The 26,925-nt window shown below is 48.9% G+C and overlaps 12 protein-coding genes across 12 annotated transcripts; 7 read left to right on the forward strand and 5 right to left on the reverse strand.

Annotated features, from left to right (window-relative positions):
• Positions 1–85: 85 nt before the first annotated feature.
• DEU56DRAFT_736658 (glycosyltransferase family 69 protein) lies at positions 86–1,536 on the reverse strand (the record flags this gene model as incomplete). Its single annotated transcript, XM_041348526.1, has 5 exons — positions 86–245; positions 295–663; positions 716–769; positions 825–1,257; positions 1,302–1,536. 5 exons carry the CDS (start codon positions 1,534–1,536, stop codon positions 86–88), a joined length of 1,251 nt encoding a protein of 416 aa, XP_041208604.1.
• A 1,171-nt stretch (positions 1,537–2,707) lies between these two features.
• DEU56DRAFT_912617 (caspase domain-containing protein) lies at positions 2,708–5,535 on the forward strand (the record flags this gene model as incomplete). The annotated part of the gene is made up of 19 exons (XM_041357423.1): positions 2,708–2,847; positions 2,905–2,925; positions 2,982–3,065; positions 3,122–3,127; positions 3,189–3,927; positions 3,987–4,068; positions 4,130–4,276; positions 4,340–4,402; positions 4,454–4,500; positions 4,553–4,570; positions 4,625–4,657; positions 4,716–4,727; positions 4,786–4,810; positions 4,866–4,879; positions 4,931–5,008; positions 5,100–5,180; positions 5,242–5,260; positions 5,354–5,457; positions 5,509–5,535. The coding sequence occupies 19 exons, from the start codon at positions 2,708–2,710 to the stop codon at positions 5,533–5,535; spliced, it is 1,740 nt and encodes a 579-aa protein (XP_041208605.1).
• A 2,974-nt stretch (positions 5,536–8,509) lies between these two features.
• Positions 8,510–9,661, forward strand: DEU56DRAFT_736535 (uncharacterized protein; the record flags this gene model as incomplete). The annotated part of the gene is made up of 5 exons (XM_041348519.1): positions 8,510–8,651; positions 8,704–8,749; positions 8,815–9,080; positions 9,141–9,337; positions 9,392–9,661. Coding segments are annotated over 5 exons (921 nt in total), but the record flags the coding sequence as incomplete, so codon positions are not given.
• A 1,669-nt stretch (positions 9,662–11,330) lies between these two features.
• DEU56DRAFT_857439 (major facilitator superfamily domain-containing protein) lies at positions 11,331–13,614 on the forward strand (the record flags this gene model as incomplete). The annotated part of the gene is made up of 13 exons (XM_041355282.1): positions 11,331–11,427; positions 11,484–11,567; positions 11,628–11,719; positions 11,777–11,892; positions 11,940–11,970; positions 12,021–12,084; positions 12,135–12,243; positions 12,296–12,408; positions 12,456–12,647; positions 12,705–12,799; positions 12,848–13,128; positions 13,183–13,528; positions 13,576–13,614. 12 exons carry the CDS (start codon positions 11,331–11,333, stop codon positions 13,241–13,243), a joined length of 1,335 nt encoding a protein of 444 aa, XP_041208607.1. The 3' UTR covers positions 13,244–13,528; positions 13,576–13,614.
• A 2,191-nt stretch (positions 13,615–15,805) lies between these two features.
• Positions 15,806–17,114, reverse strand: DEU56DRAFT_803507 (uncharacterized protein). The gene is made up of 3 exons (XM_041353222.1): positions 16,890–17,114; positions 16,462–16,805; positions 15,806–16,436 (listed from the first exon to the last, which is right to left on the reverse strand). Exons 1-3 carry the CDS (start codon positions 17,038–17,040, stop codon positions 16,245–16,247), a joined length of 687 nt encoding a protein of 228 aa, XP_041208608.1. The 5' UTR covers positions 17,041–17,114; the 3' UTR covers positions 15,806–16,244.
• Positions 17,115–17,233: 119 nt separating this feature from the next.
• DEU56DRAFT_912620 (uncharacterized protein) lies at positions 17,234–17,868 on the reverse strand (the record flags this gene model as incomplete). The annotated part of the gene is made up of 2 exons (XM_041357424.1): positions 17,234–17,620; positions 17,674–17,868. 2 exons carry the CDS (start codon positions 17,866–17,868, stop codon positions 17,234–17,236), a joined length of 582 nt encoding a protein of 193 aa, XP_041208609.1.
• Positions 17,869–18,649: 781 nt separating this feature from the next.
• Positions 18,650–21,588, forward strand: DEU56DRAFT_945734 (uncharacterized protein; the record flags this gene model as incomplete). The annotated part of the gene is made up of 9 exons (XM_041359012.1): positions 18,650–18,700; positions 18,762–18,821; positions 18,881–19,021; positions 19,793–20,019; positions 20,241–20,292; positions 20,345–20,362; positions 20,421–20,437; positions 20,487–20,496; positions 20,607–21,588. The coding sequence occupies 9 exons, from the start codon at positions 18,650–18,652 to the stop codon at positions 21,162–21,164; spliced, it is 1,134 nt and encodes a 377-aa protein (XP_041208610.1). The 3' UTR covers positions 21,165–21,588.
• DEU56DRAFT_346626 (uncharacterized protein) lies at positions 21,143–21,928 on the forward strand. Its single transcript, XM_041345776.1, has 2 exons — positions 21,143–21,590; positions 21,653–21,928. The coding sequence occupies exons 1-2, from the start codon at positions 21,338–21,340 to the stop codon at positions 21,775–21,777; spliced, it is 378 nt and encodes a 125-aa protein (XP_041208611.1). The 5' UTR covers positions 21,143–21,337; the 3' UTR covers positions 21,778–21,928.
• Positions 21,929–22,751: 823 nt separating this feature from the next.
• DEU56DRAFT_346648 (uncharacterized protein) lies at positions 22,752–23,786 on the forward strand. Its single transcript, XM_041345777.1, has 2 exons — positions 22,752–23,058; positions 23,109–23,786. Exons 1-2 carry the CDS (start codon positions 22,990–22,992, stop codon positions 23,568–23,570), a joined length of 531 nt encoding a protein of 176 aa, XP_041208612.1. The 5' UTR covers positions 22,752–22,989; the 3' UTR covers positions 23,571–23,786.
• A 316-nt stretch (positions 23,787–24,102) lies between these two features.
• On the reverse strand, positions 24,103–24,575 carry DEU56DRAFT_803535 (uncharacterized protein). Its single transcript, XM_041353223.1, has 2 exons — positions 24,249–24,575; positions 24,103–24,211 (listed from the first exon to the last, which is right to left on the reverse strand). Exons 1-2 carry the CDS (start codon positions 24,432–24,434, stop codon positions 24,116–24,118), a joined length of 282 nt encoding a protein of 93 aa, XP_041208613.1. The 5' UTR covers positions 24,435–24,575; the 3' UTR covers positions 24,103–24,115.
• Positions 24,576–24,786: 211 nt separating this feature from the next.
• Positions 24,787–26,063, forward strand: DEU56DRAFT_945746 (uncharacterized protein). Its single transcript, XM_041359013.1, has 2 exons — positions 24,787–25,675; positions 25,734–26,063. The coding sequence occupies exons 1-2, from the start codon at positions 24,884–24,886 to the stop codon at positions 25,929–25,931; spliced, it is 990 nt and encodes a 329-aa protein (XP_041208614.1). The 5' UTR covers positions 24,787–24,883; the 3' UTR covers positions 25,932–26,063.
• A 174-nt stretch (positions 26,064–26,237) lies between these two features.
• On the reverse strand, positions 26,238–26,543 carry DEU56DRAFT_945754 (uncharacterized protein; the record flags this gene model as incomplete). Its single annotated transcript, XM_041359014.1, has 1 exon — positions 26,238–26,543. One exon carries the CDS (start codon positions 26,541–26,543, stop codon positions 26,238–26,240), a length of 306 nt encoding a protein of 101 aa, XP_041208615.1.
• Between the last annotated feature and the right edge of the window lie 382 nt (positions 26,544–26,925).

Genomic DNA, 26,925 nt, shown 5'->3' on the forward strand with positions numbered 1-26,925 from the left:
GAGGTAATCAAAGTATTAGTAAACGGGCGTTCAAACCAAATCGTCCCGTGACCCTATTGCCCTTCAATGTCATAACTGAGACTCGTCACCACCATGGATGACAGTCTCCACCATCCCACCAGAAAATCTTGTCCGCATCGCCCACGACCATCACAGATCTTGCCATCCATGCACCATTATACACCTTTTCGATCCACCATTGTAGTACGGGGTGGCGCATAAGCCACTTGAAATAGAAATAAAACCTATCGCAACAACATAAGGCGCTATCCAATAACGCAGCATATAACGCACCTCCAGTCATAAGCCGTAATCACCCTCGGGTTGACGTAAATTTGCTGAAGATTGAACTGGCGCCGCATATCATATGGGAGTAGGAAGCTTTCTGACGAAAAACATTCTTCGGGCGCAGACGCGCGGAATTGTATTGGGGGCGTTAGAGCAGGACTCGGGCCGCGCATCGAGGTATTGTGTGCTGCTGGGTGAGTCGCTGGTAATTCGTATGGCAGAGGGTCGTTGGAGAGGGTGCGGTTGGAGCGCAGCGCTATCGGGAGAAGAGGATCTGCATTGAAGACTACGATACCATTCCAGCAGGTGAATACGGGGACAGGAGACTCGGTCTGCATTGCCTGATAGTCAGCTTCGTCGAAGAAATACGGCCAGCTAGAGACTGAATTAGACACGTGTGTTTTTGAGAACAAAGTTCGGGACTCACATGGCACTGGTGAGCTTGGCCTGTCGATCTCGGAGAACCCACATGTCATAGGCGCTTAACCATAATTAGAATGAGGGATATGCCGTAGCAGGTGGGATGATGTGCCTACCCGAAATGACCCATGTCTAAACCACATGCCATGTCATAATTCCCATTGTTCGTTTCTAGTAACTCGACAAAACTCTCGGGCTCGATATAGATGTCATTCGAGAACACGACTCTATCGTACGCTCCTTCTGTTAGGGGCTCAAGTGCGCGATTACGCGTGGCCGCTAGGAATTCGATGCGTGGGTTTCCGCGCAGATCAGCTGGTTTTGGTACTGTTGTATCTCCCGTGAGTATGCGCCGCGGTACACCCAAAAGTTCAAGGTCTGCATCCAGTGCTTGAAGGAGCTGAGGGGAGCTATCGGAACTGTGGCTCTCGACGACAGAGACGAAAACGTTGTCCGGACCGAGATAGTGAATGACTTTGATGAGGGTATCGTGCCAGTAGGGAATAACATATTCATTATTGTAGAACATTGCAGCGATGAAAAATTTCTCTGAAAGAGGGTAAGCTGGGTTTCGGGTTCGAGGATTCGCTCACCTTGCTTTGCGTAGCCTTGTTTTCGAGGATGTGCGACGGCCTCTTGAATGATATCCCTATAGCGGACATCGCCAGGATGCTCGTAATGGACTCCAACCCATGTACTTGTGCAAAAAAGGAGGATGTATGCGACTAGCTGTATCCTCCAGAGTTTGAGATGGGACGCGGGACGTGGGGTAGGAGATGTCGGTCTGGAGAATGAGCGAACGCTAGCACCTTCTTCGACGTTTTCCATGAGGGCATTTTCTTCCTCGGTGTGGTTGAAAAGTTGACGTCTTTCGACAGAACCATCTCGATGGAACATGACATAACCTTGCTGAGACGGGTCTGCGGTTCCGAATGCTTTATTCCATCGATAGATAAGGAGGGGAAGTAGGAAACGATAAGCCAAGAGACGGAGTATTTGGATGAATGAAAAGATGGGGATTACGAGGAGGAGGAGAAGCAAGGACCTCCAGCTTGAAGGAAAAGCAGGTTGCCATGTGTAACGTTCGGCAAAAAACTTTTCAGAAAAGCGTTGCTCTGTTATGGTGTAAAGGATGACGAGAATGAAGAGAGAAATAAGAGCGGGAATACGGATGATTGCGAGAATAATGCGAGAGGTGACATGGAGAAGGTTTCTCGGGGTAATGAACATGGATGATGAACCGTAATATATTGAGTGGGGCCTACGGTACTCAGGAAACCGTTGCAAACGGGAAGGAGAAAAAGGGCGTCAAGGTGGCTCGTCATAATAAAATTAAAAACAGACTAGAAGCTTGATTGTGACTTAGTTGCCGACCCCGTGCCGCAGCAGCATCGCAGTGCATCATCCGTGTTTGAGATTAATCTTCGACTTATATTACCTAAAAATAGAATACTATCAGTGAAATCACCAAGCTCATTCCAAGCACCAGTACTAGATGCACAGCAGTGCACCCATTTTAAAAGTCATGAGAAGCACTATACTCAACACATACTTGCCGGTGACTCAAGACACCCACCGGTGTGTTATACTAGCGTTGACACGTGACTCATCGCAATATAGATCTCCGTCATTGCTCCAAAATCTCTTGGAATTCCTTGGCGGTGCTGTGCGACGAGTCCATCGGTGAGCGCTACCATGTTCGTGGGAGTAGTGCGGATCTCTGGCACGGCACGGCCCCCGACTCGGAGGCGCGCGACTTACTGGCATGACTTGCCAAAAACAGACTCACTCGGTTCTAGGAACTCAGTGACAGCAGCTGCCCCAGTTCAGTCAAATAGAGCCGCTGTTCTCGCTGAGATGCTCTTTTTTCAGCCCTGCCCCAGTCAGACATCCCTCTCCAGGTCTTCTCGGCCTTTCCTCCTCACCGTAAGTCACTCAATACACTCATAGAACACTATTTAAGCTTCCTACTCACAATGTGCTCACCCCGACCTTCACCATGCCAGGCTGTCCTGCATTCCTCTTCTTCCCGCGCTTCAAATCCTATACTCAAGTCAACACAATGATGTGGGATCTACGTGGCAACGACCCTGTCCAAGATCGCAGACGTTCCCCAAATCCTAGGTTCCCAATCCCATCGTCAGTCATCATACCTTTGCTTTCTGTCCTTTCAAATACCCAACTGTGATTATATAGCCCTGGAATCCCCCCAGTGAGGTACGCAATCGTCTACATCATCATGCAGCAACTTGTTACTGAACAACTAATGTCAGGGATCTCCATCGATCCCATGATCCTTTCCCCAAGCCATTTGCGCCCCTCGGTCTCCCAAACGCTCCGCGATCAGCCTCACCAAAGTATTTTTTTCTCTTTTCAGAAGACGTTGACGAGCTCACAATGAATTTCCCCACAGTCCACAGTAAGCTTTCATGCGGTATTTATTCAAGTTGCCGCTTCATTACTTCCCCGTCCTCTTACAGCATGTATTCACATGAGATTCTTCGTTCGCTTAATGATGAAGACTTTCGCGGACGCGCACCTCCACCACCAATTCCCCATGCAACCCGACCACCCCCCTCTCCCTATATGCCTCAACCACCACCTCACCCTTTAATGTCTCGTCATGCACCACGTCCTCCACCCATGCCTGTTCCGCAATTCGTTTCAAAGCCATCCAGGAATAATCACAATCACAATCACACTCAAGGTCAGTCCCACAGACACGGCAATCACCAACATTCCCATTCGACTTCTGCCATGCCTCAAACCATTCGGCGCACCCCCTCCCAGCTTCGTTTCGCGGAACAACCCACTCAGCCTTCAACCCATTCACTTCACCGCTCAACCAGTTCGCAAAACCTGCAACTTCAGCCTGCACTTCGCCGCGCATCCAGTTCGCAAAACCTGCAACTTCAGCCTGCACTTCGCCGCGCAACCAGTTCGCAAAACCTGCACCACTCAAATTCTTCACAACATCTTCGTCCTCAAACACCTCACGCAGGTCCCTCCGGTCATGGTCACCGACCGCGCGGAAACTCAGGAAGCAGCGCGCACAGGCCCGTCATTATTGCCCAACATGCCCAACACCAGATCCAGCCCCAACACCAGATCCAGCCCCAACACCAGATCCAGCCCCGTATGCACAAACACGTCGTGCACCATAATGGGCATCAGCATTTCCAGTATTCAAAGTGCACCGGACGGAAGAAAGCGCTCTGCGTGAGTGAAGACACCATACTAATTGATAATCCGAGTCGAATGCCTTTGCCTTTTTTCAGATCGGAATCAATTATAAAGGCCAACGACGCGAGCTTCGGGGCTGTATCAACGATGTGCATAACGTGAAACGGTTCTTGACTTGTATGTTTTTCTCTGTCCGTCAATATTGCGCGTTGATGCTCATACTCATACCGCGCTTTAGCTAGTTGGGGCTACAAAGACGGTGATATTGTGATGTTGGTAGACGAAACCGATAATCCGAGGCAAATGCCGACAAGGAAGAATATTCTGGATGCGATGCGCTGGCTTGTAAAGGATGCCCATCCCCATGATGCACTATTTTTTCACTGTACGTTATACTTTTTTTTCGAACCTTCGGTCATCATTTCCGAATGACACTCATTGTCGTTAGACTCGGGTCACGGGGGGCAAGTTCCAGATAAGGATGGGGATGAAGTGGACGGACTTGATGAAGGTAAGACATTTAATGTTTTCTTGTCTTCAGAACATCATTGGATTTCTATAGTGATATACCCTGTCGACTACAAGAAGGCGGGAATAATTCTTGATGACGTGAGGGTCTTTTATCGTTAATATTGTGTTGATGCTCACAACTCTAATACAGGTCATGCACCGCATCATGGTACGCCTGTCCAACAATAAGGGAAGAGAAAGACACTGATGAGAACTTGCACAGGTGAAACCATTGCCAGAGGGCTGCCGTCTGACCGTAAGTCTTAACGTTAATAGGGTTTTGTTCGGAACTAACGGATCCCAATTCATTCAAGGCTATCTTTGATGTAAGATCGTTCGTACAACGCGCCCATCTGACATGTCTGATAGATTCTTCCCCTATAGTCTTGTCACTCAGGAACGGCACTAGGTAAGTACGTCATTCCGTAATGACAGAAAGCTGACTGAACGCCCACGACTGCCAGATCTGTCATACATCGTGAGCACGATATGCTTCAGTCAGCGGGGAACTCGACTCATGATCTTGCAGTACCATTCGAATGGACGCCTCAAGGGGATTCACACGACTGCTGCGCATCAAGCGGAGAAGTATGCAATTGCTGACGTGGTAAGTGCTTGGTGGCGTTATGTGTTGTGCTGTTCGCTTCTGCTTCTGCCGCTCGCGCTGACCCTATCTATCTATCTATCTATCTATCTAGATATCATTCGCTGGCTGTAGCGATAGTCAGACCAGTGCCGATACGACGCAGGGCGGTATGGCTGTTGGTGCTATGAGCTACGTGAGCTTTTACTTGATTTTGTCTTTCCGCCTGTTTAGAACTGATATTGGATGGGCGACAGGCGTTTGTTACGTCTCTGAGTTAGTCGAGTTTTGTTTCTCGTTGCATGAGGTTGATTGGCTGACCGACTGCCTTTGCTTTTTTTCTTTTGTTTGCGCTTTTTTTATGCACAGCACAAAAGCCGGTACAAAGTTACCAAGAGCTACTCAAGAGCGTTAGGGACATTCTGAAGCAGAATTATCGACAGATACCACAATTGTCGAGCTCGCATCCTATTGTGAGTGTTTGATGGTGTTTTTGGTGCTGGATTTTGAATAACTCTTTTTAGGAAACTAATTTGCGCTTCATCATCTAGTGTGGGTGCGGCCTCTCAGGACTTTGCGCGAGCGAATTTTTCAGGACGCGAGCGCGCTCTTTCAGAAATCTGCGTGATCGATTCTCAGAAATTTGCGTGAGCGGTTCTTTCAGAACTTTGTATTGCGATGCTTGTTATGATTTATATGATATTTACTAACTTAGTGTTCTACGTGTAAGATTATGTATGTATCAGTCTTGTTTGGCATCTCGTTGACGAGATATGTATGTCTAGTTTCGAGCAGTACTTGTAAACGCATCGAGGTACTCTAAATCAGCCCTTCTCTTGTTCTGCCTTGCAATATATTTTTTACCCCGCTCTTTTGTGTGCGGTGATTACGCGAGCAGTCAAGTCAAATCCAGAGTCTTTCGGCGCTTCGGTCCTTCAACGTTTCAACATTTTCAATTGTCTTAATAACAAGGTTTATCAAGCTGTTTCTCGGCACTTGGTGAGCGAAGCGATGTCTTGGAGCTGACGCAGAATGTAAATAGTGTCCTGACATGAACTGACGGGGTCCCAGTATAGCATCGCCGTGGGTGTGACTCGTTGTGAGTTTACATACCCGCTGTGCCCTGATCGACTACCAACTGTGGCCGCGTCACGCCCTACTAGCGCTACATTGCACATACCAATGTAGCAAGGATACCGCCTATACAGATGGTGGCAGCACTCCTCCCAAGCTTTCCCGACTGGTCAGATGTATATCCGTGATCATCGTACTGTTGTTCATCAATGACGCCGGTGGCTGACATGGACAGGTCGTGTACACAGGATGGTGGTGAATCTGTAACTGTTTCCATTTGTTTTTAGCAGAGGTCACCAGGCCAGCCTGAGAGTGGTACTCCACTGCGTTTTCTTATAATGATGCCGGTAGACGCTCTGTCGAGCTTGAAAAGGCACGCTTTTACCGTGTTGGCGGACGATGTTTGTGCTCCCGTGGAGGGCGCTTCCTTCTGTGCACGAGGACTCTACAGCATCTTGCTATTGGGCGACAGAACTTTTCATGGGCGGATATGGGACGCAGGACTGGCTTCTGTGGGTTTGTATTCGTCAAGATTCGAATCGGTATCGATTATGATACTGATCAATGGAGATTTGAAGAGGCGTGGTATATTCTGGAGGTTCTGGAGCATATATACTAGGTTCGTTATTTCGACTCGGCATCAAGCCACCAATAGATCGCACCATGTCCTTTTGATTATGCCCTTGCCTTTCTTCGATGTGGTTGGTGTTTTGTGCATCGAAACATAAAAAGGCACCTGTGCTCAGGCGAGACATATCGACTGGCCCTGTGTGTCACACTGTGGGCGTGTCCTGAAGCTTGGTCGTGAGCGCACAGGTGCTGTGTTACTAGATATAGCCAACATCTAGTAACACGCGTCAACATACTATTAGGATCTCAACTCCTTTGTGGTCGGGCAACATTGACGCTATGGAGCAAGGCTGCGGCTGGTGGTGGTTTTCCTGTGGAAACACATCATTGCGGCGTCTGATATCAACAACGGTAACATGTTTTCTCTGTGAACTATTCTTATTGGTGATGTGCGGAGTTCCTAGAAGTAAGTCACGAACCTTTTCAACCCGACAAGCTGGATTTCTTACGCCGGACAAATTCCTTCCCGGAGACGTCCTTGATTCAGCATTTTCTCGCATCGCTGAGTGGTTGGATGCGTCTCTTTCGCGCTGGTATTGATTTGACCTCGCCGAAATACCTTGACTCCCTTCATCTTCCAAGCTCCGTTATCCGTTATTGTCGGCGTTCAGCTTTGACTCGGAGATTTCGAAATGGAACCGCCAGTATACCGGGCTCTGAACTTTATCGTTACGGTTTTCGAGAAGGGCAGTGTTGAAGTAGAAGTGGATGCATGTGATTCTTGAGGAGCGATATTTGTTGATGAGGTGGCCGCGTCGGTAATGAGACTGTAGATGCACACATAGTTTTAGATTAGACTCCTTCCCATCATTGCTTGAGGGGCAGACTGTGAGGGCTTGAGCAAAATTTGTTCAGTAGAGTTGTTGTTAGAACCACGTGCAAAAGATTTACCCTGACTCAGACGAGCTCGTGAGTCGTTACCTCAGTCAGTCTTCGACGTTTTCCAGCAATACATTTTCTTCCTCGAGGCGGTCTGATCACGTCAGACTATCACGTTCACTCCTGGAATCGTCAAGAATCATCATTATGGAAGCGTTCCACGTTATAGTAAGGGCAAGGCAGATCTAGCAGAACATCAAAAAACCCACGACTAGGGAGTGTTGTGTTGTACACCTGTTGTGACGATCTGGTGCGTTCCCAGGATGGCTGTTGGTGGCTTGACAGCAGTCTCATTATCTACAGCATCAATAGCATCTGGAGCGCCTGTAATGCGTGTTTATAGTGTCATAAAATCATCAAGAGGAGCTAAAGCACATCGACTCGTCGAGCGGGAGGAGTCAAGAAGGGTATTCTCAAGGTTCAAACGTTCAAATTTCACACGGCTGTCATAGTAGGCGTAGGTGCATGACTGACCCGAAACGCAGCTACTCAGGGTAGCGCTCAAACTTCACATGCTCAAACTTTAAAGCCTGACACTCGAACTTCATTCTTTGATCGACTCAGCCAATTTTCCCCTTGATCAGCGTCGAGAACGTCCGAGAACATGAAAGGTGTCAATTGAAGTGGTCGAGGAGGCACTTGGGCGCGACAGTTAGTAGGTGCGGCTAAGTTTGACATGACTTTTGCACAGTGTTGTACTAAGACCTCGTAATCGAGTAACATGACCGTATCATGCATATGTCTGGCGAGTTCCATGTGTGGGATCTTCCCAATTTGTCGAACTTTGCAACCCTGCAGGTTGTCGTCACTTCACACATAGGCTATGCCAGTCGTCACAATTTCCACCTAAAGCTGATCTTTCCTTTGTGTCTAACATCATGGCATCCTTCTATCAACTGATAGGTGAGTTGCGAGCAGCAGTATGTTGCGCTCTTATGTCAATTGATCGTTCTCCAAAAAGTCACTGCGTTGGTATTGCATAGTATTGCTATACTTTGCACTGTCTTCAGGCTCGTTTACAGATGGTGGCAGCGTCAATTCTGGTGGGAAGATGTATGGGCGGCATTGGCACTTATATCAGACGGTAGAACATTCCTAGTGCGCTGATTTTCTCAGTAACCAACCTCATCACCCAGTTGTTTGCTTGGCATGGATATGGCTCCAGGACTCAACGGGTTGTGAGTGAATCCATTCGCACTACAAGATTTACCGCACCTTCAGATCAGTCCCAACTTGGACACGCGCAGTGGCCCTCACTTCCGTCCCGTGGTGCGCATCCTACTTCATTTAGGTACATTTCCAACTCACTGGTCCAGGGCTGCGCGTATGAGCGTTATTGTCTCCATTATCCGAGTCGCCAATCACTCGGACCGCAAGGTTCACAGACAGATAACTTATCTCATCGCTGTATCCTTCGCGTGCATGTGGGCCGTGCTGCTCGCGCAGAAAATTTGCAAGTGCATTTTCGACTCGTGCTACATGGGCAAGTCAGTGGCGCTCTCGCAGCTGATCAGTCAGTACCTTTTTGTGCTTTCTGTGAGTGCTATGGGCTTCAATTTATATGTTCATGCAGCGGATGTGATCGCGGATGTTTCTCTTATTGCTGCACCGATGCAGCTGTGGAAAAATGTAGGATTACCAAATAGCAGAAGAATATTAGTGTTCTCCGCATTCGGTGCATCACTACTGATCACTGCCGTCACTATCCCCCACACTATAATACTCTTCAAGTACGACACACTAGTCACGCTCATCTTGGTGCATGTAAAGGTGAGCACGCTCCTGTCCTCGCTGCAACATCCACCCAGAGTCCAACCGAATTAGGCCGCCCTCAGTCTCGTCATCTGCAACCTCTTAGTCATCGTTACCTTCACATACCGCGTATGCTCGAAGGAAACGTTTGATTTCGACCAGTCGCCTGGACTCTTCTCGAGCGTCGTCGTGACACAAGTCCCCTTGAGCGCAAATGCCAGGACATCACTTTCCGTGCCGGAGGAGAGACGATTGTCGATGGTGCAGATTGGGACGACAAAGTCGAAGATGGAAGATTCAAGGGTACTCTTTACCGAAGAGGGTACTAGCATTGAAGGATAGCCAGAATGCTCGAAGGATGAAAAATGATTGTTCGCTGGATCCGAGAAGTTGCCAACTCATCGTCAGATTCAGACTCGCGGGTGATTTCAGATGAGTCATCAACTATCAACATATCTATCAGCTCAAGTGATCGAGCAAGCTGCATTCTGGTTAGTGCGTTGTGCTAACACACTGCAGGATGACCAGTGCTTTGTGTTGCAAATGGTTATATCCCCTGTTGGACATCCAACATCGACAATTTTCTTATCTCATTAGTCATCACTCCACGGACGCCTATGTCGTCCCGTTTTGGGTTTCATGATTTACGAGGCGCGTGGTAGTTTCACATGGCGTCACTTATGATACAGCTCCCTCACTTAGTCACTCGTCTCTCCCTCTCTCGAGTCTCGACACATTGGCAGGAAGGCGCATGGGCAGATATTGAAGATTTTGGGTGTCAAAAACTCATCGACAATAGGCGGAAACATTGTGTATTACACTGGCAGTTGCGTCGGCGCAATTCGGTCACCCTTAACGAGAACAGACACCCGGTAAGCCCCTTGTTTCATGCAGTTGCAAAACTAATACAAAGAAGGTGGAGCCTGTTGGACACATTAGCAGTCCTTACATAACATAACTGAACGAGCCTAATGGATCATGCGAAACAAGCATAGCATTTCCAACCGAATAAGTTTCAGTAGTACGTGGCGTGATCACCGAGTGATGATACTTAATCCAAACAGACAGCAATGAACAATCACCCGGGCCACCGTCTCGCGTGGCACCAGTTTAGCAGCTGAAGCGGGCACCTGTTCATGTGGTAATAACGAGCTTCTTCCAGCTTCTTCCAGTGTTATATTGTGCGTATTGAATGCGTGAGATCGGCCTTGTATTGATCAAGGAGTGATGGTATCTCAAGGATTCACTAATAGCCGTATATTCTGCCGTCATCCAAGACCAGTGGACTGTCGGCCAAAGGTGTGCCCCGATGGCACCGGTGGCCTTACAGTAAACTGGTGTGTCACATCATTGTAGGGACTCCGACTCAGGTCCGAGCGAAAGTAAATGCAAGGTAAGCAACACAGTAACAGGCTCCTACGTTAACTTATAAGTATGACAGGAATGAACTATAGAAATGTCATTCGCGCATGCCCACCACAAACCAAACTGCATCCGTGACTGCCGGGGGGCAAGACATATTACACTCGATGTCTTCAGCCCTAACTTTACGAGACGATGAGGCGTCAGACTCGGCCCATCGTATTGTGACTGGCGGGCGGCAAGGCATACTATATCCAATGACTTCGGCATTGACTCTACAAGGCGATCACGCGCCAAACTCGGTTCATCGTACTGTCACTGACGGGCGGCGAGGCATACTGCACTCGGTGTCTTCCACACTAACTTTACAAGGCGACTGCATTCCAAACTCGGCCCATCATATTCTGGAACAGAGTAATTCTCAGAAGCCGCATGACAGCGAACTGCTTGCGGCAGAAAATATCACAGATATTTTAATTGTTGACTGGGACGGCCCAGATGACCCTCAAAATCCTAAAAAGTACGTTGCATAAGCAGATCAGCATGGTTATTGGACTTACAGTTCTTACATAGTTGGAGCGCTAGACGCAGATGGGCTGCGACAATCATCATAGCAGCATTTAGTTTTATTAGTCCAGTTTCGTCCTCTATGGTCGCGCCTGCGATTGACCAAGTGGCATCTGCCTTTGGGATTAACAACGCTGTTGTACTTGCACTCACAACATCCATCTTTGTGCTTGCTTTTGGTATGCAAATTTGTTGAATACTAGATACCTCATTGATCAACCAAACTACGTACCAGCGATGGGGCCATTGTGCCTGGGTCCATTGAGTGAGATTTACGGGCGGTCACGCGTTTTGCAACTGTCAAATCTATGGTATCTTGGTATGTGATCTTTACAAGTTAATCTATATTTTCATCTCCATTCTTACAAGGGATTGATAGCATTCAATATTGGATGTGGATTCGCACAGTCAGAGTCCGAGCTTCTTGCATTTCGATTCCTTGCTGGCCTCGGAGGGAGCGCGGTTATGTCGGTAAAGCTTGAATTTATTGAATAGAAAGTATTTTCTCTGAATGGTTTCCCCCTTGAGATTGGCGCCGGCTTTCTTGCAGACTGCTGGCTACCAGAAGATAGAGGACAGGGCGTCGCTATTGTGGCCTTAGCCCCGTTATTGGGACCCGTTGTAGGACCTATCACAGGTGCCTGGTTTGTGGTCATTCCAACTCCAATGGCACTACCTAAATTTTCACCAGGATCGCTCAATTCTCAACCTGGAGATGGGTGGTATGTGATGCTTCCACTGATGGAGGATTATTCTCTCATTTCTTTAACAGTTTTGGTCTACGTCTATCGTGGATGTAGCTATTCTTATCATTGGAATGTTTGTGCTACAAGAGAGTGAGTCACTGACTGGTCACGATTTACTCAACCTCATTAACCATAATCAGCTTATGAACCCGTCTTATTGGAAAGGAAGGCAGAGCGGATTCGCAAATCGATGGATGCTGAAAAGGGGCCGCACAGACCAATCTGTACTCCTTTCAGCCAAGATCGCTCGTAAGTCCTCCTATAATCCCTGTAACTTTTATGATGACCATGGTTCACATAGTTGGCGGACTATCATGACCAAATCACTCAGTCGCCCATTTGCACTTTTCGCCCATGAGCCGATCGTGCAGCTCCTCGGCATTTACATGGCGTATCTGTACGGATTACTGTATCGTAAGTCATTTATTCTTCCACGGACGTGATCTCACATTGTCCCTCAGTCTTTTTGACAACGATACCATCGATCTTTCAGGGCGTATACCAGCAGTCGACGGGAATCTCTGGCCTTCATTACATTGCGCTTGGAATAGGGTTGGTCGGAGCGTCCCAGTTAAATGCGAGAACGACGGACAAGATTTATGTTCACTTCAAGAATAAAAACGGTGGAGTTGGGAAGCCGGAGTTCAGATTGCGTTCGTCACATTGTTATAGTACCTCCTTTCTCAAGTGTTCATTCAGTTCACCATCAGCTGCTATGGTCCCCGGATCTCTACTACTTCCAATAGGGTGCTTGATCGTAGGCTGGACTTCTCAAGCCCATACTCATTGGATAGCTCCAGATATTGTTAGTTTGATTTTCCTAGTACTGTTTCTCTACTGAAGGTTTCAACAGGGTATGGCGCTTGTAGGAGCCGGTATTATTCTGAGTTTCCAATGTATCCAGACATACATCCTCGAATGCTTTCCGCTCCACGCCGCTTCCGGTACGTATAGTTTCGTTCCCACTTTACTCACCTCAAATCTTTCACCTTCAGCGGTAGCCGCTGTCGCCTGTTTGAGGTCACTAGCAGGTTTTGGATTTCCCTTGTTTGCTCCAGCAATGTACGACGCACTCGGGTTCGGGAAGGGCGATACTATTTTGGCAGTCGCGGCATTCGTCATAGGCTGTCCTGCGTACGTCTTCGTTCTTGTTCCTTTCATTGTTACCCTTAATGATAATACCTGCAGACCTTGGATATTTTGGCATTATGGAGAGCGAATACGGAACAGCAGTCAATATGCGCGGTGATGACCTAGACGACTTGGGGAGCGACCGACATGGGGATGGCACACGGCATCTCATAAATGATGAATCCTGCGGGCAGTGACAGCATATTGTACCCTACATGTCTACCACTGTTTCTAAGCCAATAGTTTATAGTATGTAGCCGATATAGTAAACGCCAGATACTTGTAGGAGATAGCGCAGTGTGTTGTCTAATATAGGGCAAACACACCTCTTACTTGTCTCGTTTCTCTCAAGCAACTCTGGCGCGATGTATTGGGCAGTGCCCACAAATGTGTTGGCTCTGCGCTTCGGGAGTTGTGAGAAAGGCGGATACACGGGGGGAATTAGCTTACCTCCGTTCTCCAATATCTTTCGGTACCAAAATCAGTGATCTTTATTCAGTACTAGCCATCTAGAAGGAGGTTCTCGGGTTTGAGGTCTCTGTGGTGACGTCAGTGATTTGAAAGTTGTATCAGGCGATGTGGAGATAGGCTCCGGGAAAAGGTAATGCAGCAACGCACCTATGTATGACGTCTTTCCCATGCATATACTCTAGTGCGTCAACGATCTGTGCTGCGTAATATCTGGAACAGGCAAGGCTGAGGGAGCCAAGGCGTGATATGCGAGATTGCATCTCCCCATTGGGTGACAAGTGAAGGACGAAGACTAGTGAGAAATAAACAAGGGGAGTTCTGCGAAAAGGGCATATATGCGTGGTCTATGCACCCGATCACTGGACCAGGCGTGGCAGTGTGAAGCACAAGCCGCCAAAGCGGAATACAGTGGCTAATAAGATCGGATGCACCCACACAGCATATGGAGAGGAACGTGGTACTGACGTAGGCTCCACTCGTCCTGGAAGGTCCACTGTAGATGTATGATTACGGGGTGACCAGCACCCCGTTTGACGAGGTATTAGATGGTTCTTGTCGAGGATCTTGATAGGGTATTCTTGGCCTGTTCGAATATATCGTGCACGCATCACCTGAGGTCGCATGAGTAGGGGGGTGTGGGTTACAAGGGATAGACACACCGTTGAGTAAGATCCTTCTCCAAGGGTATCCCCAAAGGAAAATTCTTGAGCTCCCAGTCTGCCATTTGCACTCCTCGCTCTGCTTTCCTCTCGTGATCTCTTCCTACTCTTGCTCCTCCCCTTTGTCTGCTGTTGTGCTTGTGGAATTCCTGGTGGTGCATGGCTGGATACTCCGAGTGAGATAATTTGGAGGTCGTGCGGGAGCAGCAGTTGGGGAATGTGGGCTTCGGGAACGTGGTGAGAAGAAGGTACATCCTAGAACTTGACTTTTTTGTCGTATGAGGAGGAAGACAAGTTGCTGGCCGTCATGGGACCACACAACACTTCGAAACCGATCTTCGTGGGCGTTGACCTTAGTAGGAAGTTCGGCATTATCGACGCGCCAAACCTGTATGGTATGGTCATCTGATCCGGAAGCTAACTTCAAGCCATCCAGGCTGAATGCGACGGATCAGACGAGTGTTGCGCGGATGTGCCTGGGAAGGTTATTTGCGTTGACAGAGTTCGGGGTATGCAGCTGTGCAAGAGCATTGGTTCCGATTTTGACCGGGTTTGCTCTTGTCCTAGGCCGCGCTGTTCGAAGACAAACAAGACCGTGTTCGCTTGGGATCGGGCTTGGAGGGACGGGTGAGGGTGAGGGTCTCGGTGCGTTTAGGGCGTTGAGTTCTTGGATTAGTGTCGGTGATACTGTGTGCGTGGGTTAGTACATGGCAGTGCACAAGAAGGGGAAAGGGAAGCGCACCAGACCCGATCGCATCACATAACGTCCTCACAATCCCAGTCAATCTCTCCACTTTCCGTCGTTCGCGACGCATCTCAGCATTGTATATCTCACGAAGAGAGGCTGGGCTTAGTAGTGGGTGGAATGATCGGTAGGAGATGACGGTGGTAGGGATATGTGGACTGTAGATGGAGTTCGGCTGAGAGAAAGAGAAGAAGTTGAGGGTTTAGGTGATGACTGCACGTGTATTTCCATGTTGTTGAGGGCCGTTCGGCACGATAGACAGTGGTATGATTAGACTAAACGCTGAGATCAAAGGTGACCGAGTAGAATTAGCGGGAGAACCTGTGCGTGAGCAATGTGAGGTCAGACCCATCAGCGAAAGTGGCACGCCAAGGTTATGTGAGACTCTGAGCGTCCTGTGATGTTTGCTACTCCTGGACGGTACGACTAATTTAGCACACAAAAGCAAAATGAAGAATCGAGTTTATTTCGTAAGGTAAATACAAACCGGTGAAAATGACGCAAACAAGAAAAGCTGTGAGTATGATTGAGCTGACAGTGTCACATATGGGGCCGGAAGGATGATTGAAAGTGTTATGGAAACACCAGGGACGATTGCGAGAGTATGAATTGGAATTCAGATGCATATAGCTAAACGCGGCAGACGTCGACGTTGCAATGAGTGATGAAGAGAGTGAATGCGACCTGGGACAAGGTCAATTAGTAGTACATCAGTCTTTACTATACCTAGGCATCATGTCTACCGTTGATCGAGTCGTCATGTTTTCCTGAGCGGTAGGAGACTCTACTTAATACCAGCAAATCTTATCGTAGTCCTTTAGCGAAAGTGAGACCAAGCATGCCCTGCTTCTTCAAGCTCATCTCGTGGATACGAGCGAAAGACCGACCACCAAGGTAGCGGGGCTCAAGGGCAGCGTGCTCACGAGGGTCTTGCCATCCAAAGGCGTGAAAGGCTTGAAGAGTTGAAGACGGTCCGAATCGCTCTTGGGGTCAACTGTGAGCGCAGCCCTTGCTGGAACGAAACAGTTAGCTACACATGAAGCTTTGAAGGCTCACGGTAACGGCAACAACAACTTCCACCATCTCCACTCTGGATCTGAATCACAACGGCCTGGCCTCACATTACGCTGTCCGCCATGCTCAAGACTGTCGAGTTGTGAATAGTGTCGACGAGCGCTTAATATATCATTCCATTTAGTGGGGTTGCGGCTTGATTGCGGTGATCGCAGGAAGGATATGGCGCATTATTGAGGAGATCCAAAATGTTTTTGCTGAGCTGGCGCTGAAGCTGAGCGCCGAACGTTAAACATCAACATATGACTGTGTGAATTCCGCCTTCTGTGCTGTGACGGTCGGAATGCGTCTTTGAACTTACTCTTTAAGCTCGGTCGTCTCTGCGAGCCACGTCCCCGGTCTCTGTCGTTGTCTTCCCGCTTCTCGTTGAATGTGGCGAACGATGACGGGCTTGGTGGGGGGGTCGAGTCCAAAGGGTATGTTACTGAATATAGGTCCAGGCAGACTCTTCATTCGTGCAGGCTTGAGGCGTGGGTGAGAAACGCTACTGCGAGACTGTGATGGCGGCTGTAGAACAGAAGGTATAGGTGGTACATCCTCGATCCCTCTCCCAGTTCCAGTTGCAGGACTATTCCTAAGTGACTTGCCCGACTTCCCAGATTTATCAGAACGCAGTGACTCATCGAAGGGTTTGCGTATAATAGGACCGGTGGGGATATCATTTGTGCTCCCACTGCGCCGTCGACCAGTAATGTCGTAAGAGTTGGAGTGGATATGGGATGCGTGTGACACTGGGTTAAACGAGGAAGACAAGGATTGTGAGTTGCGATGGTCAGAGCTATGAGAATTGCGAAAGTCGTAAGAATTTTGCGCACCATCATCCCTTCCAAGGCCCTCCCCCTCCACTCGCAGTGCATCCCATAACTCTCCCCACCGCTCTCTCACAACTGCCCAAAATGCCTCCATCCCCCTGGCTAAGTCTAGCATCACCCCATCAATGCCACGCTCCAACAACTTTACATACATAGGTAACTCCAGCGCAATAGGGTGCGGGATAAAACTATTTGGGGAATTATTAGCCAGCTTTTTAGCCAGGTAGGCCTCGGGGAGATATTAACTAGCGGTTTTTAGCCTGCTTTTTAGCCAGTCACGTGACCTTGTTTTTAACTGGCTAATTATGCGCTAAAAATCGTAGCTAATTAGCCAGCGCAAATAATGCTTAGGGCCATTCCTCTGGCCACTCGTCGTCACCACCACCACCATTCTCCTCAATCTCCTGATTCTCCTCGGCCCTACCCTTGCCCTTATTCTTCCCTGCACTGTCAGGAGCCAAGTCAGCCAACACTGCAAGGAACCCATCAGCGTTCAAGTCTATCTCGGGTTCCACATTGAATTCAATGTCGTTTGGTGTCGTGGAACTCTCCCGCACGTAATCCAACCAAGTACCGGTCTCGTCTTCGTCAATTTCTTCATCTCCGTCGTGGCTATCAATTGACAGTAAGCTGTTCATGGTATCATGTTCCCGTGTACCTGCTTTTGTATTTGACCCAAATAATTGAGCATCGAGGTTGTAGAAATTGATTGTTGGACGTTCTGGATATTTTGACTGTGCTCATGTGAGGAACGAACTGAAAATCTTGGTGGGTACTAAGTACTTACAGTAGAATCATACATGTGCCACTGTCGGATCTGTGTCATATCTACCAGGGTTCGGACATCTTGACGATTTCGCAGCGCAGAATTCATGTGCGTGAACACGGACATTGTGCGTTCTTCTGGCATCGAGCTAGGTCGAATGGAGAATATCTTGATGGCGAGTGTCTTTATCAGAATAAGTGAGCTCCATTTTCTCATGCGAGAGACGAGACATGAACTGACTGCAAGTATATTCCCCTCGGGAATGCTTGTCAAGTGTGTCCACCACGACAGTGTTGATTGGCCGTCTTCAAGAGGGGTATCAAAAGGGTATTGACCACGTGCGTAACGTTCGAATTGACGCAAAAATAATTGTTGAGCTTCACGACCAAGCAGTTTTTTGAGAATCGTGTTCTCTTTTGTCTTCCACTCGACCTCACATCAGTAAATTACCAGGCTCTATCACATATGCAGTCGGCTCTTTGGTGCAAAGCGCCAATCCGTATCTTTTTCCCCTCGTTCGCCCGTATTTTTTAGGTTCCCTCGTCTTTCTGATTATTATCATTACATTCTTTTCGGTTTGGGGCCCATACTCTCCCCGCGAAATGGCATCTTTTCGAAAAAATAAAATCTCCTAGCCCCTCTTTTCACCATCATCAGGTCACGTGGGGTGATTATTCTATAATTAGCAATTACCAATAATATAGCTTACTAATAAACGTAATTGGACTCAACCCTTCGTCGGTTTGTACGGTCGACAACATCACTTGTCGACTGCTGAACAGCTACTCACGCAAGAGATCGCTCATTTGGCGCGAAAACAAGACTGGGACCAAGGTGAATCATACCGACCAATTATGGTCCTCTTACAAAAGGCTAACTTTCATCTGTGATATAGTCTATCAGCATTGAGTCCTCCTTGGTAGGATATATCTCCAAGGGCATTTGTCCTCTGCGGAAAAGGCCATGTCCGGGATGTGAGGGTGGTGATATTGCATCCATGTTCACGAACCAAGATCCAGACCCCATTCATTTTCTTCTCTTGATCAAGGTAGGCTCAATTTGTCTACCATATTCTCTGCTTCATTCGGTATTTCAGGTGTTCAATGCAGATCAACATTATGATGCCGCTTGTCCGCATGCTGGATACCCTTGTGCATTGTGTCGTGGAAGTAAGGATCGTGTGGCTACACTCGGTTATCGACGCTGATCTTTGTAACTCGCACATTAGGCATATCTACGTGTTCAGCTCGGAACCAAGGCCTTGGATGATGCGCATCATGATGAAGCCGCTGACCACTTTGCTGCCGCCATCAACTCCAGCGCTTTCCCATCAACAATCATCCATGACGTATACCAGGACTTGATCGTGGTACATTGACATGATGCATCCGAACATTCTTTCAGTGCTTTATCCAGCTCTTCGGCTGGGATCTTGAGTCCTTCTGGCTCACTACACACCAGAAATGCTGACTTTCCTTTCGGCAGGTAAATTCGAAGAAGTTCTTGAATCGCACCAACACATGATGGACACCATTGACGAAACTGAGAAGGCCATCTGCCTCTATTGGTCCAACAGCAAGTTTTCAGTGATGTCACTGACACTATCATACTCACCCGCATTTCACTCAGACTTCAAGACTCAGACTTCAAGGAACAATGTAGCGCACTCGCTGCTCATGATGACCATATTCTTGGCGCATCCCTTTCTCAACTGTTCCGCTACTGACCTAAGTATGCAGTCGGAGATTCCGGGACAAGATCAAGATGGCTATGATGCCGAACCTTGATTTCTTTCGGGGAATGCATGACGTGACGTGGGTGCATCAGCATATCCTTTATTTCTCTCTCTCACCGTCATTCATTACAGCATCCTCAAATTTCCAGACCACGACCTCAGCAGCGCCCGGGGCGCTTCAAGAAACTCAGGCTTGCGATGACAAGGAGTCCTCATCCAGTTCCTCCACCTGCACCTGCACCTGTACCCACACACACACCACCCACCGCCCTACCACCTGCCCGCTGGTCTCACAACCTTCAAAGCCCACGTACGACACCTACTCAGCTGACGACCTAATCACGCATGGTGTGCTCAGTCTATTTTTATCACTGTGTCTTGCGTGTCTCATGCATATATCTACAGCGTAATGCTGCAGCGGGCGCTCCTGCCGATGATGATTCAGACATTATACGTGCTGAATATCTCGATGATGGTCTAGAGGACCCCAATACGCAACAGCACAGCGCACAACAGCACAACGCACAACGCACAACAGCAACAACAACCAGTAGCAACGCAGGCAGACACTGGGCAACATTGAGATGGCAAGTCGTGTTTCTGCTGCTAGCGGGTTTCGTGGATGTCCTCGGGTATTTCTGTTCTGTTCTGCCATTGCTTTTGTTTGTGGCAATATCTAAGTTGACTGAAGCAGTGTTTTATTACCATATCCTTCAGATTTCTTCTTGTCCCTATTCATAGCTAATTTGCGGGGGCGAGTTTGATGAAAATCGTTTATATGATGACAAGACTCATGACCAGCTACCACTTTTGCAACGTGCTGACGTGCTGCCTAACTAGCGCGTTCCACAAGGGCGATCCCATCAGACTACGACAAAGAATACTCATTGCTGCCACTCGTTTGGGTAAGCGATCCTTTACTTTCTATTTGGTGCACAGTATCAAACAATCACACAGGTTGAAGTTCGAGACAATGTTATCCCACCTCACGCTGTTCCATTTGCCTCGGATGCTCATGGACCTCTTTTCATAGCCTGAGCTCATCTGGAAGTAAGTCTTCTCACGTCAGTACACTAGTATTTGCGACTTATGAATGCAGGGATCATTTTGTAAGTAAGCTCCATCAGCCATCGTTTTGCTCATTGGCGCCACCCGCAACAGTCCTAGGCAAGGCTGGCCCTCAGCTCACTAGCGGTGCTATCCACACGATACGACCTAGGTGACCCAATACGATGTCCTCGTGTGCGCTGCACGGCTGAGTTGGGAGATCCCACATTTGTCCGGGACAGGCTTCACGCACCAGGACGCAGTGGATGCCGAAAACGAAAACGACACCGGCTACGATCTTGACTCGGAGCAAGCTCATGTGTATCATCAGGATATTCCTGAAAACGCTTCTGCCCCTTCTGATGCCGCGGATATTTACCTTAGCCAGCAGTTGGCAATTCCTAACCCTGACCACGACCACGTTATCATCGCATCACGCACCAGGACCCAGTCCCTTACTCGCTCCAACTCCAACTCCAGCTCCAGATACAACCATCCATCATCGAAATTGAACGAATCTATAGACGTTGATGTATGGAAAGCCCAATCTCAATCTCAATCCCAATCCCAATCCCAATCCCCCCTACACCCACCCGGCCCTGACCCCGACCACGTTATCACATCATGCACTAGGACCCAGTCCCTTGCTGGCTCCCACTCCGGCTCCAACTCCAACTCCAGATATGACCATTCATCGAAATCGAACGAGTCTCTAGACGTCAACATATAGAAATTCCAATCCCAATCCCATGGTACTTTCGTTCCGCATCCGCTGAGACATCCTCTTGAGGTGACGGAGCGCTCACGATCGCTCCCTCCTCGTGCACGAGCAAGAACCCCGGTTTTGATGCAGGGGAGGGTGTGGGTGTTTTTCGGTGTGATAGTGCGCCGATACGAGGTGGGATGGTCCACAAGGTATTCGGTGGGATGGTGCACAAAGCACCTATACTGCTACTGGCACTGATACCAGTGGTACTGCGATCGTCACGTCCGTTGCTAAATCTCACAGGCCTGAATACGCGCCTGTACCGCACCACCCAACTCACGCAGCGGTACCGTCACCGTTATCGAAACCTCAACTTGGAGTCCGTCTTGATTGCGTCCCTCGTCAAGAATCTGAATCTGAATCCGAAGCTGAATCGTATAGGTTCCCTAGGTGAGTTGGCAGACGACTGGGACTCTGACTTTTCTTAATGAATGAGCGGGCAACTTTCACAGTGTTAGCGCTGAACACTCACACTCTGCAAGTGCTGGTGAGCGAGGCGCTGGTTTTGGTATCAGTACTAGTGGTTGGTCTGGGTTCGAATTCGCGAGGTTCCGCGAGGTGGCGAATGTCGGTGTAGGTGTAGATGCAGGTGGTTGGGGTGAACCCCACTCTAAGTCCACCGCCGCCTGACTCTCCCGCTCAATCGATGCACATGCACATGCACATGCCTGGTAATTACATCCAGGATGTCTTGCCCCTTCGGAGATATCAAAATCAAAACACTGGTGTCGCTGCTCCCGCGTCTGTGGGTCACCATGCAGACTAGTTGACGGGTCATTCGTTGGGGAGGGGTGCTACGAGTCACTCCTACTCGTTGACAGGCGGTGTCACGAGCCACTCGTTGGAGAGCGGTGTTACGAGCTACTCGTTGGAGAGCAATGTCACGAGTCACTCCCACCCAGATCAACCGTTTTAGTTTTAGCAATCCCGCAACAAAGGACGACCCTCAGCTTACCCGTACACCTATGCCTGCGCATTATCCATTTTCCTCATCCGCACTAGTACTGCCTCCACCATCTCGCGATACTTGGGCAGACACCCCAGGAAGCCCTGTTTCCGTTCCTGGTTCTGGTTTTAGGTCTGGTTCGTGTCTTGGCGCCCTCGATGACCCGAGTAAATCGCAGTCAAACGTAAGCGACTGTCCCATACACCCTGCTGGGCAATGCGGTGCGGAGACGCTTGTATCGCAGCGCGGTGCTCAGACGCATGTATCGCAACATGGTGTTCAGCACCTATCGACTAGGGATGAGGGTATCCCAGCATCGCTTTTTCCTGCAACCAAGAAGCCACTGCTGTGCTCTTGGCCGGGATAGCAGTCTTCCAGACCGCAATCACCAGATGCTCTGGCTGCACTCGACCACATGGGCATCCATCCGCCTCTGATTTCACCTCGACGACCTCGAAGCTGCAGAAGAATACGAAGCATCAACGTACCTCCGGATGATGATAGTATCTCGTCTTCTGAATGTCGCTTGCGTGGACACTCTGAGCGGCACAGGCATGAGAGGCACTGCGAGCACATTCACCCAATCTAGCGCAACCGACTCACCGTAGCCCCCCCCCCCCCCCCCCCCCACGCCCCACATCTCATTGTACCGAAACATCATCCTCCCTAGCCGATGTCGTTCCACTCGCTCGCTCCAACAATTGTACCCCTCACGCTCCCAGGGCGTCTGGCACACACCCCAACTCATCCAGACTTTTGATTTTTCTCTTTCTCTCCCTGCGCGCACTAAGACAATGCTTATCTTTTCCTGCGCTCGCACCTAATCTACGATGTCGTACTTGGATGGAGTTGGCCGCACACTTTTGGCCCTGCTTGGACAAGCTGCACAAGCGCCGCCGGGCAGCCACGCATGTAAGTACCTACTTTCGCGAATTGGAGGTCTTCTGATCCCGTTCCTGCAGCCAAACAGCACCAAACACTGTGTCTGCCCCACCCCTCACTGGGCACCTAGCGTTGTTGCAACAGTTGGCTTTGACAGCAAACGCCCCCAATGGTGCTCCAACGCAACCTGCAATCCAATTGCGAAATACACAACCCTCGTCTGCGCCACAACATCCTCACCCATCTCATCTAAACAGCCAGCCACAACCTCACACACCCAACACGATCCTAGTAGAGATTCTTGGCAGAGCCGTTCAAACCAATTTGATCACGGAAGAGAGCGTGATGCTTTTCACGATTCCAACTCACGCGGGGGATTCCAGCGTGGTTTTCGTGGTCGTGGTCGGGGCCGGGGTAGATGGGATGATCGTGACCATGATCGTTTCAAAGATAGAGATTGGAATTCTTCACCACAGCCAAGAAATAGCCGTTCCAGAAGCCCACGCAGATTCAATGGGCAGCGACCACGTCCTACGGTATAGTCCGCCTCAGAGACCTGCAGCAAACAGAGATGTAGCCCCAAATCAAAATGCGGCAAAACTTCCTGAAGCTGGAAAAGACGAGTTTGGACGAGATATTAGACCGTCTTCTGCCACTCCTCCTAGAGCCGCATCAGTCGATGCTCAAACCCAGCCTCCGATGGTTCCATCTGTAAACCTTGCCCGTACGGCGGCACCCGAAAATCGTGTACCTGTATCAGACCAGTTGCCCTCGGTAGCTGCCAGTACATCTACACAGAAAGTCGAAACTCGTAAACCGAGTTCGGTGCCAGCGCTGCAGAATCGTGGCGCAGGGAAGGTGAGGAACGCGAGCTGAAATCACTAAATTAATGGACCCGCATTTTCTACCACTCATTGTAATACAGGTTTAGAATGGAGGTGGTGGTGTAGAGCTTTGAAGCCATAGAATCAAGTCTATGATACATACACTTCGAACCAGAATTTCAGTCGAAGCGAGTACGCCAAACCTTCTACAATTACGATCGCGTATTCTGTATTGATTGAATGCGGACACAAAAAAACACCCACTACATCCTCTCCAGAGGCCTGATGCTCAGCAGCCGCATCGCAGCACCCAACACATCCCTCGTGCAAATGTAGAGCCACAGTCTTGTGCGAGCTTTCTCCGTATCTTCTTCCCCTTTGACAATGATCGTCTACCAAGCGCTCGAAATTGCGTGCGCCAGCTGGAAAGCGAAAGTTACCACACCACCAATGAGAGGGCGTTAAATACTCACGAAAGAATGTCAAGCCATATAAGAATGTTGCCAATGCGAAGCCGACGAAAAGAACCACGAGATTCTCCACTTCTGCGGGAGAAGGGGAGCTGAGGTCACTGATACTCATCGTGCGTAGTGAAGCGCAGATTGAGGAGGGAAGTTGGATTAAGAAATATGCATGGATGAGAGGATCAAAAGTACATCTGGACGCGGTACCCTTATAACGTGAAGTTCAATTCATTCGCATAACTAGTGCATTACAAGTATAGAGAGATATGTAGCAGCTATAGGGCAAATAGAGTGCAATTTTTGCGCCATGTGGAGGCATTATGTAAAACGCGGCCTACTCCCCGCTTCTAAGCTAGGTTTATTACTTCTTATGTCACTCAGGTGGCATTCATTCTCCCTCCATGGACTTTTTCAGTCCTAGTACTACTTCAGTTAGCTTGCGTTCTTTATTCCCTTCACACGGCGGCAATCAAAATATTCTATAGAAACCTGTCTGCACACCCGAGGCTCACCCTATAAGAGGTCCCCAGTCTCAGCTCGGGTTGTCCATCAAGCACCCCCACGTCTATGCACAGCTTACCGGTCGAGCTTCTTGATACCATCGCGCAGTATCTTTCTTCTTCCTCTCTCGCTGCTCTTGCTCAAACTTGCTCCACTCTCCGTCCAGTGGCTCAGCGCGTCCTCTACTGTACTGTGTCTGCTTCCGTTTGGTCCCAGAACTTATGTGTCGTTGACACTCTCGCGAAGAAACCGCATGTCGCGCGTTTCGTGCGGTCCTTTTACATTGTCATAGATTCCCTTGCGCCTGTCTTCCTTGCCTTTTATTGCCAACTTACAAAAGCCATTCTTAATATGTCAGAGTTAACCTCTCTTTCTCTCCTCGTGGATTCGAGCGTGAGCTGGGTGTTGAAGGAAGCGTCAAGTCATATCCACTTCCCCCATTTGCTTCACTTCACCTGCTCCTTTTCTTGGGATGAAAACGTCGCCAGGTTCCTTGATAGGACCCCTTCCCTTCTCGAGCTTGAAGTAGATTCTATCCCCACCATGTTCACGCGCGATTCCCTGCCTCCTTACCTCGCTCCAACTTCTATTCCCCAACTGGAACAGTTCATTGGATCCTCCCGGACAGCCGAATTGATCATTCCCGGCCGTCCGCTGAGGAGTATTCATCTCAATGGCGGAGGTCTTTTGGAGGATGATATTCCTCTGCTTGCCTGCTCGACTGTCCCTGTCGTCATTCTGGGAGCTGTCACAAATGCACCTCCTGTCCCTTTCCTGGAGACGCTGCGCAGACATGTGCCTCACTTAATCTATTTGCGAGTCATGTCAACCAAGGACATCTTCAAGGTTCCCACTGCCGTAAGTCACCATAGTTTTTCACCCATAGCGCTCAGGAGCGTTAATTTCCGCGGCACAGGAATTCTATGAGCAGGTGGCCAATATTCTGACGTCCTTCACAGAGCTCAGCGCATTTGAGCTCTCCGGGATGCATTGGGGCTCTCAACCAAATCAGAATGATGGCGCAAAGAGGGTTTGGCAATCAGCGCCCCTCCAAACCAGGAACCGTCCTGATGATAACCTGCTTTTTGGCTCAGAAATCTTCCTTGCATATTGATTACCCTTTGACGCGTACTTCTAGAGCATAAACTTCCAGGTATTCATATCGATCAGTGCAGCATATTCTTTTTTGTCACTCCAAATGAATTCACGCAGTAGTCTAACTTAAAGCATTTATTCCGAGTACATCTCTAATATGATAAAGATGTCTAGCTCATTTCTTCGATCGCGCAGTTTGCAAATGATACAGCATCATAGCAAACGAGACATCCTTCACTCAGATCTGATATGTTTGTTCCCCGCCCTCCAACAAACTTTGCAGCAACGCCGACATAATTAGGTCCCCATTGCGGCAGTTCGAACTTCACCACCATCCTCTCGCAGGTTCGCCATTGACAGTCACTTTCTCCTCCACAACATCATATTCTATTCTTCTGAAGTCAAAGCCGAGGCCAATCCCGAGAGCCTTGGTGTAAGCCTCTTTCAAGGTCCATATCCAGTAAAATCTGCGAATTGCCTCTTCCTCAGTGACATCAGCAAGAATTAGATTCTTCTCCCGAGCCATGAGCTTCCGGCGATAATGCGAGGGAATGAGCGCAGCACAAAGATACAGAGAACGGACTTTTTCACCTAACTGCGCCCGTTTGAGCGCTGAGGCACATGAAGGCATCCGTCTGATAGGCTCCAGAACTCGAGTCACTCATCTTCTAATATGATCCTGACCTCTCCTCCCAACTTGAAGTATGTTCGGAGGGTCTTTCATATGTAATCCTGTTATTAACGCTATTGGTCGCAGCCTATTATATTTAAGTATGCCACGTCTTTCCTCTTGCGATAACATAAAGATTTAGCTAGCCAGGGCCGCCGGCCGCCTACTCGGATGTGGCTGTGGGTTTGCCGTCAACCGGACATAATCCAAATCACGATAACTTTGTTAACGGTTCACTACAGCGTTCTAGAGTATCAGAAGGATACGTAAACGGGCCCGCCCGAAAAGATATGATAGCCGTTGAAACGTTGAACGTGCTTGAAACGTTGAATGAGGGGCATGT

This window comes from Suillus clintonianus (genome assembly GCF_016758775.1).
Source record: "Suillus clintonianus strain FC179 chromosome Unknown DEU56scaffold_34, whole genome shotgun sequence".
NCBI classification, from domain to species: Eukaryota; Fungi; Basidiomycota; class Agaricomycetes; order Boletales; family Suillaceae; genus Suillus; species Suillus clintonianus.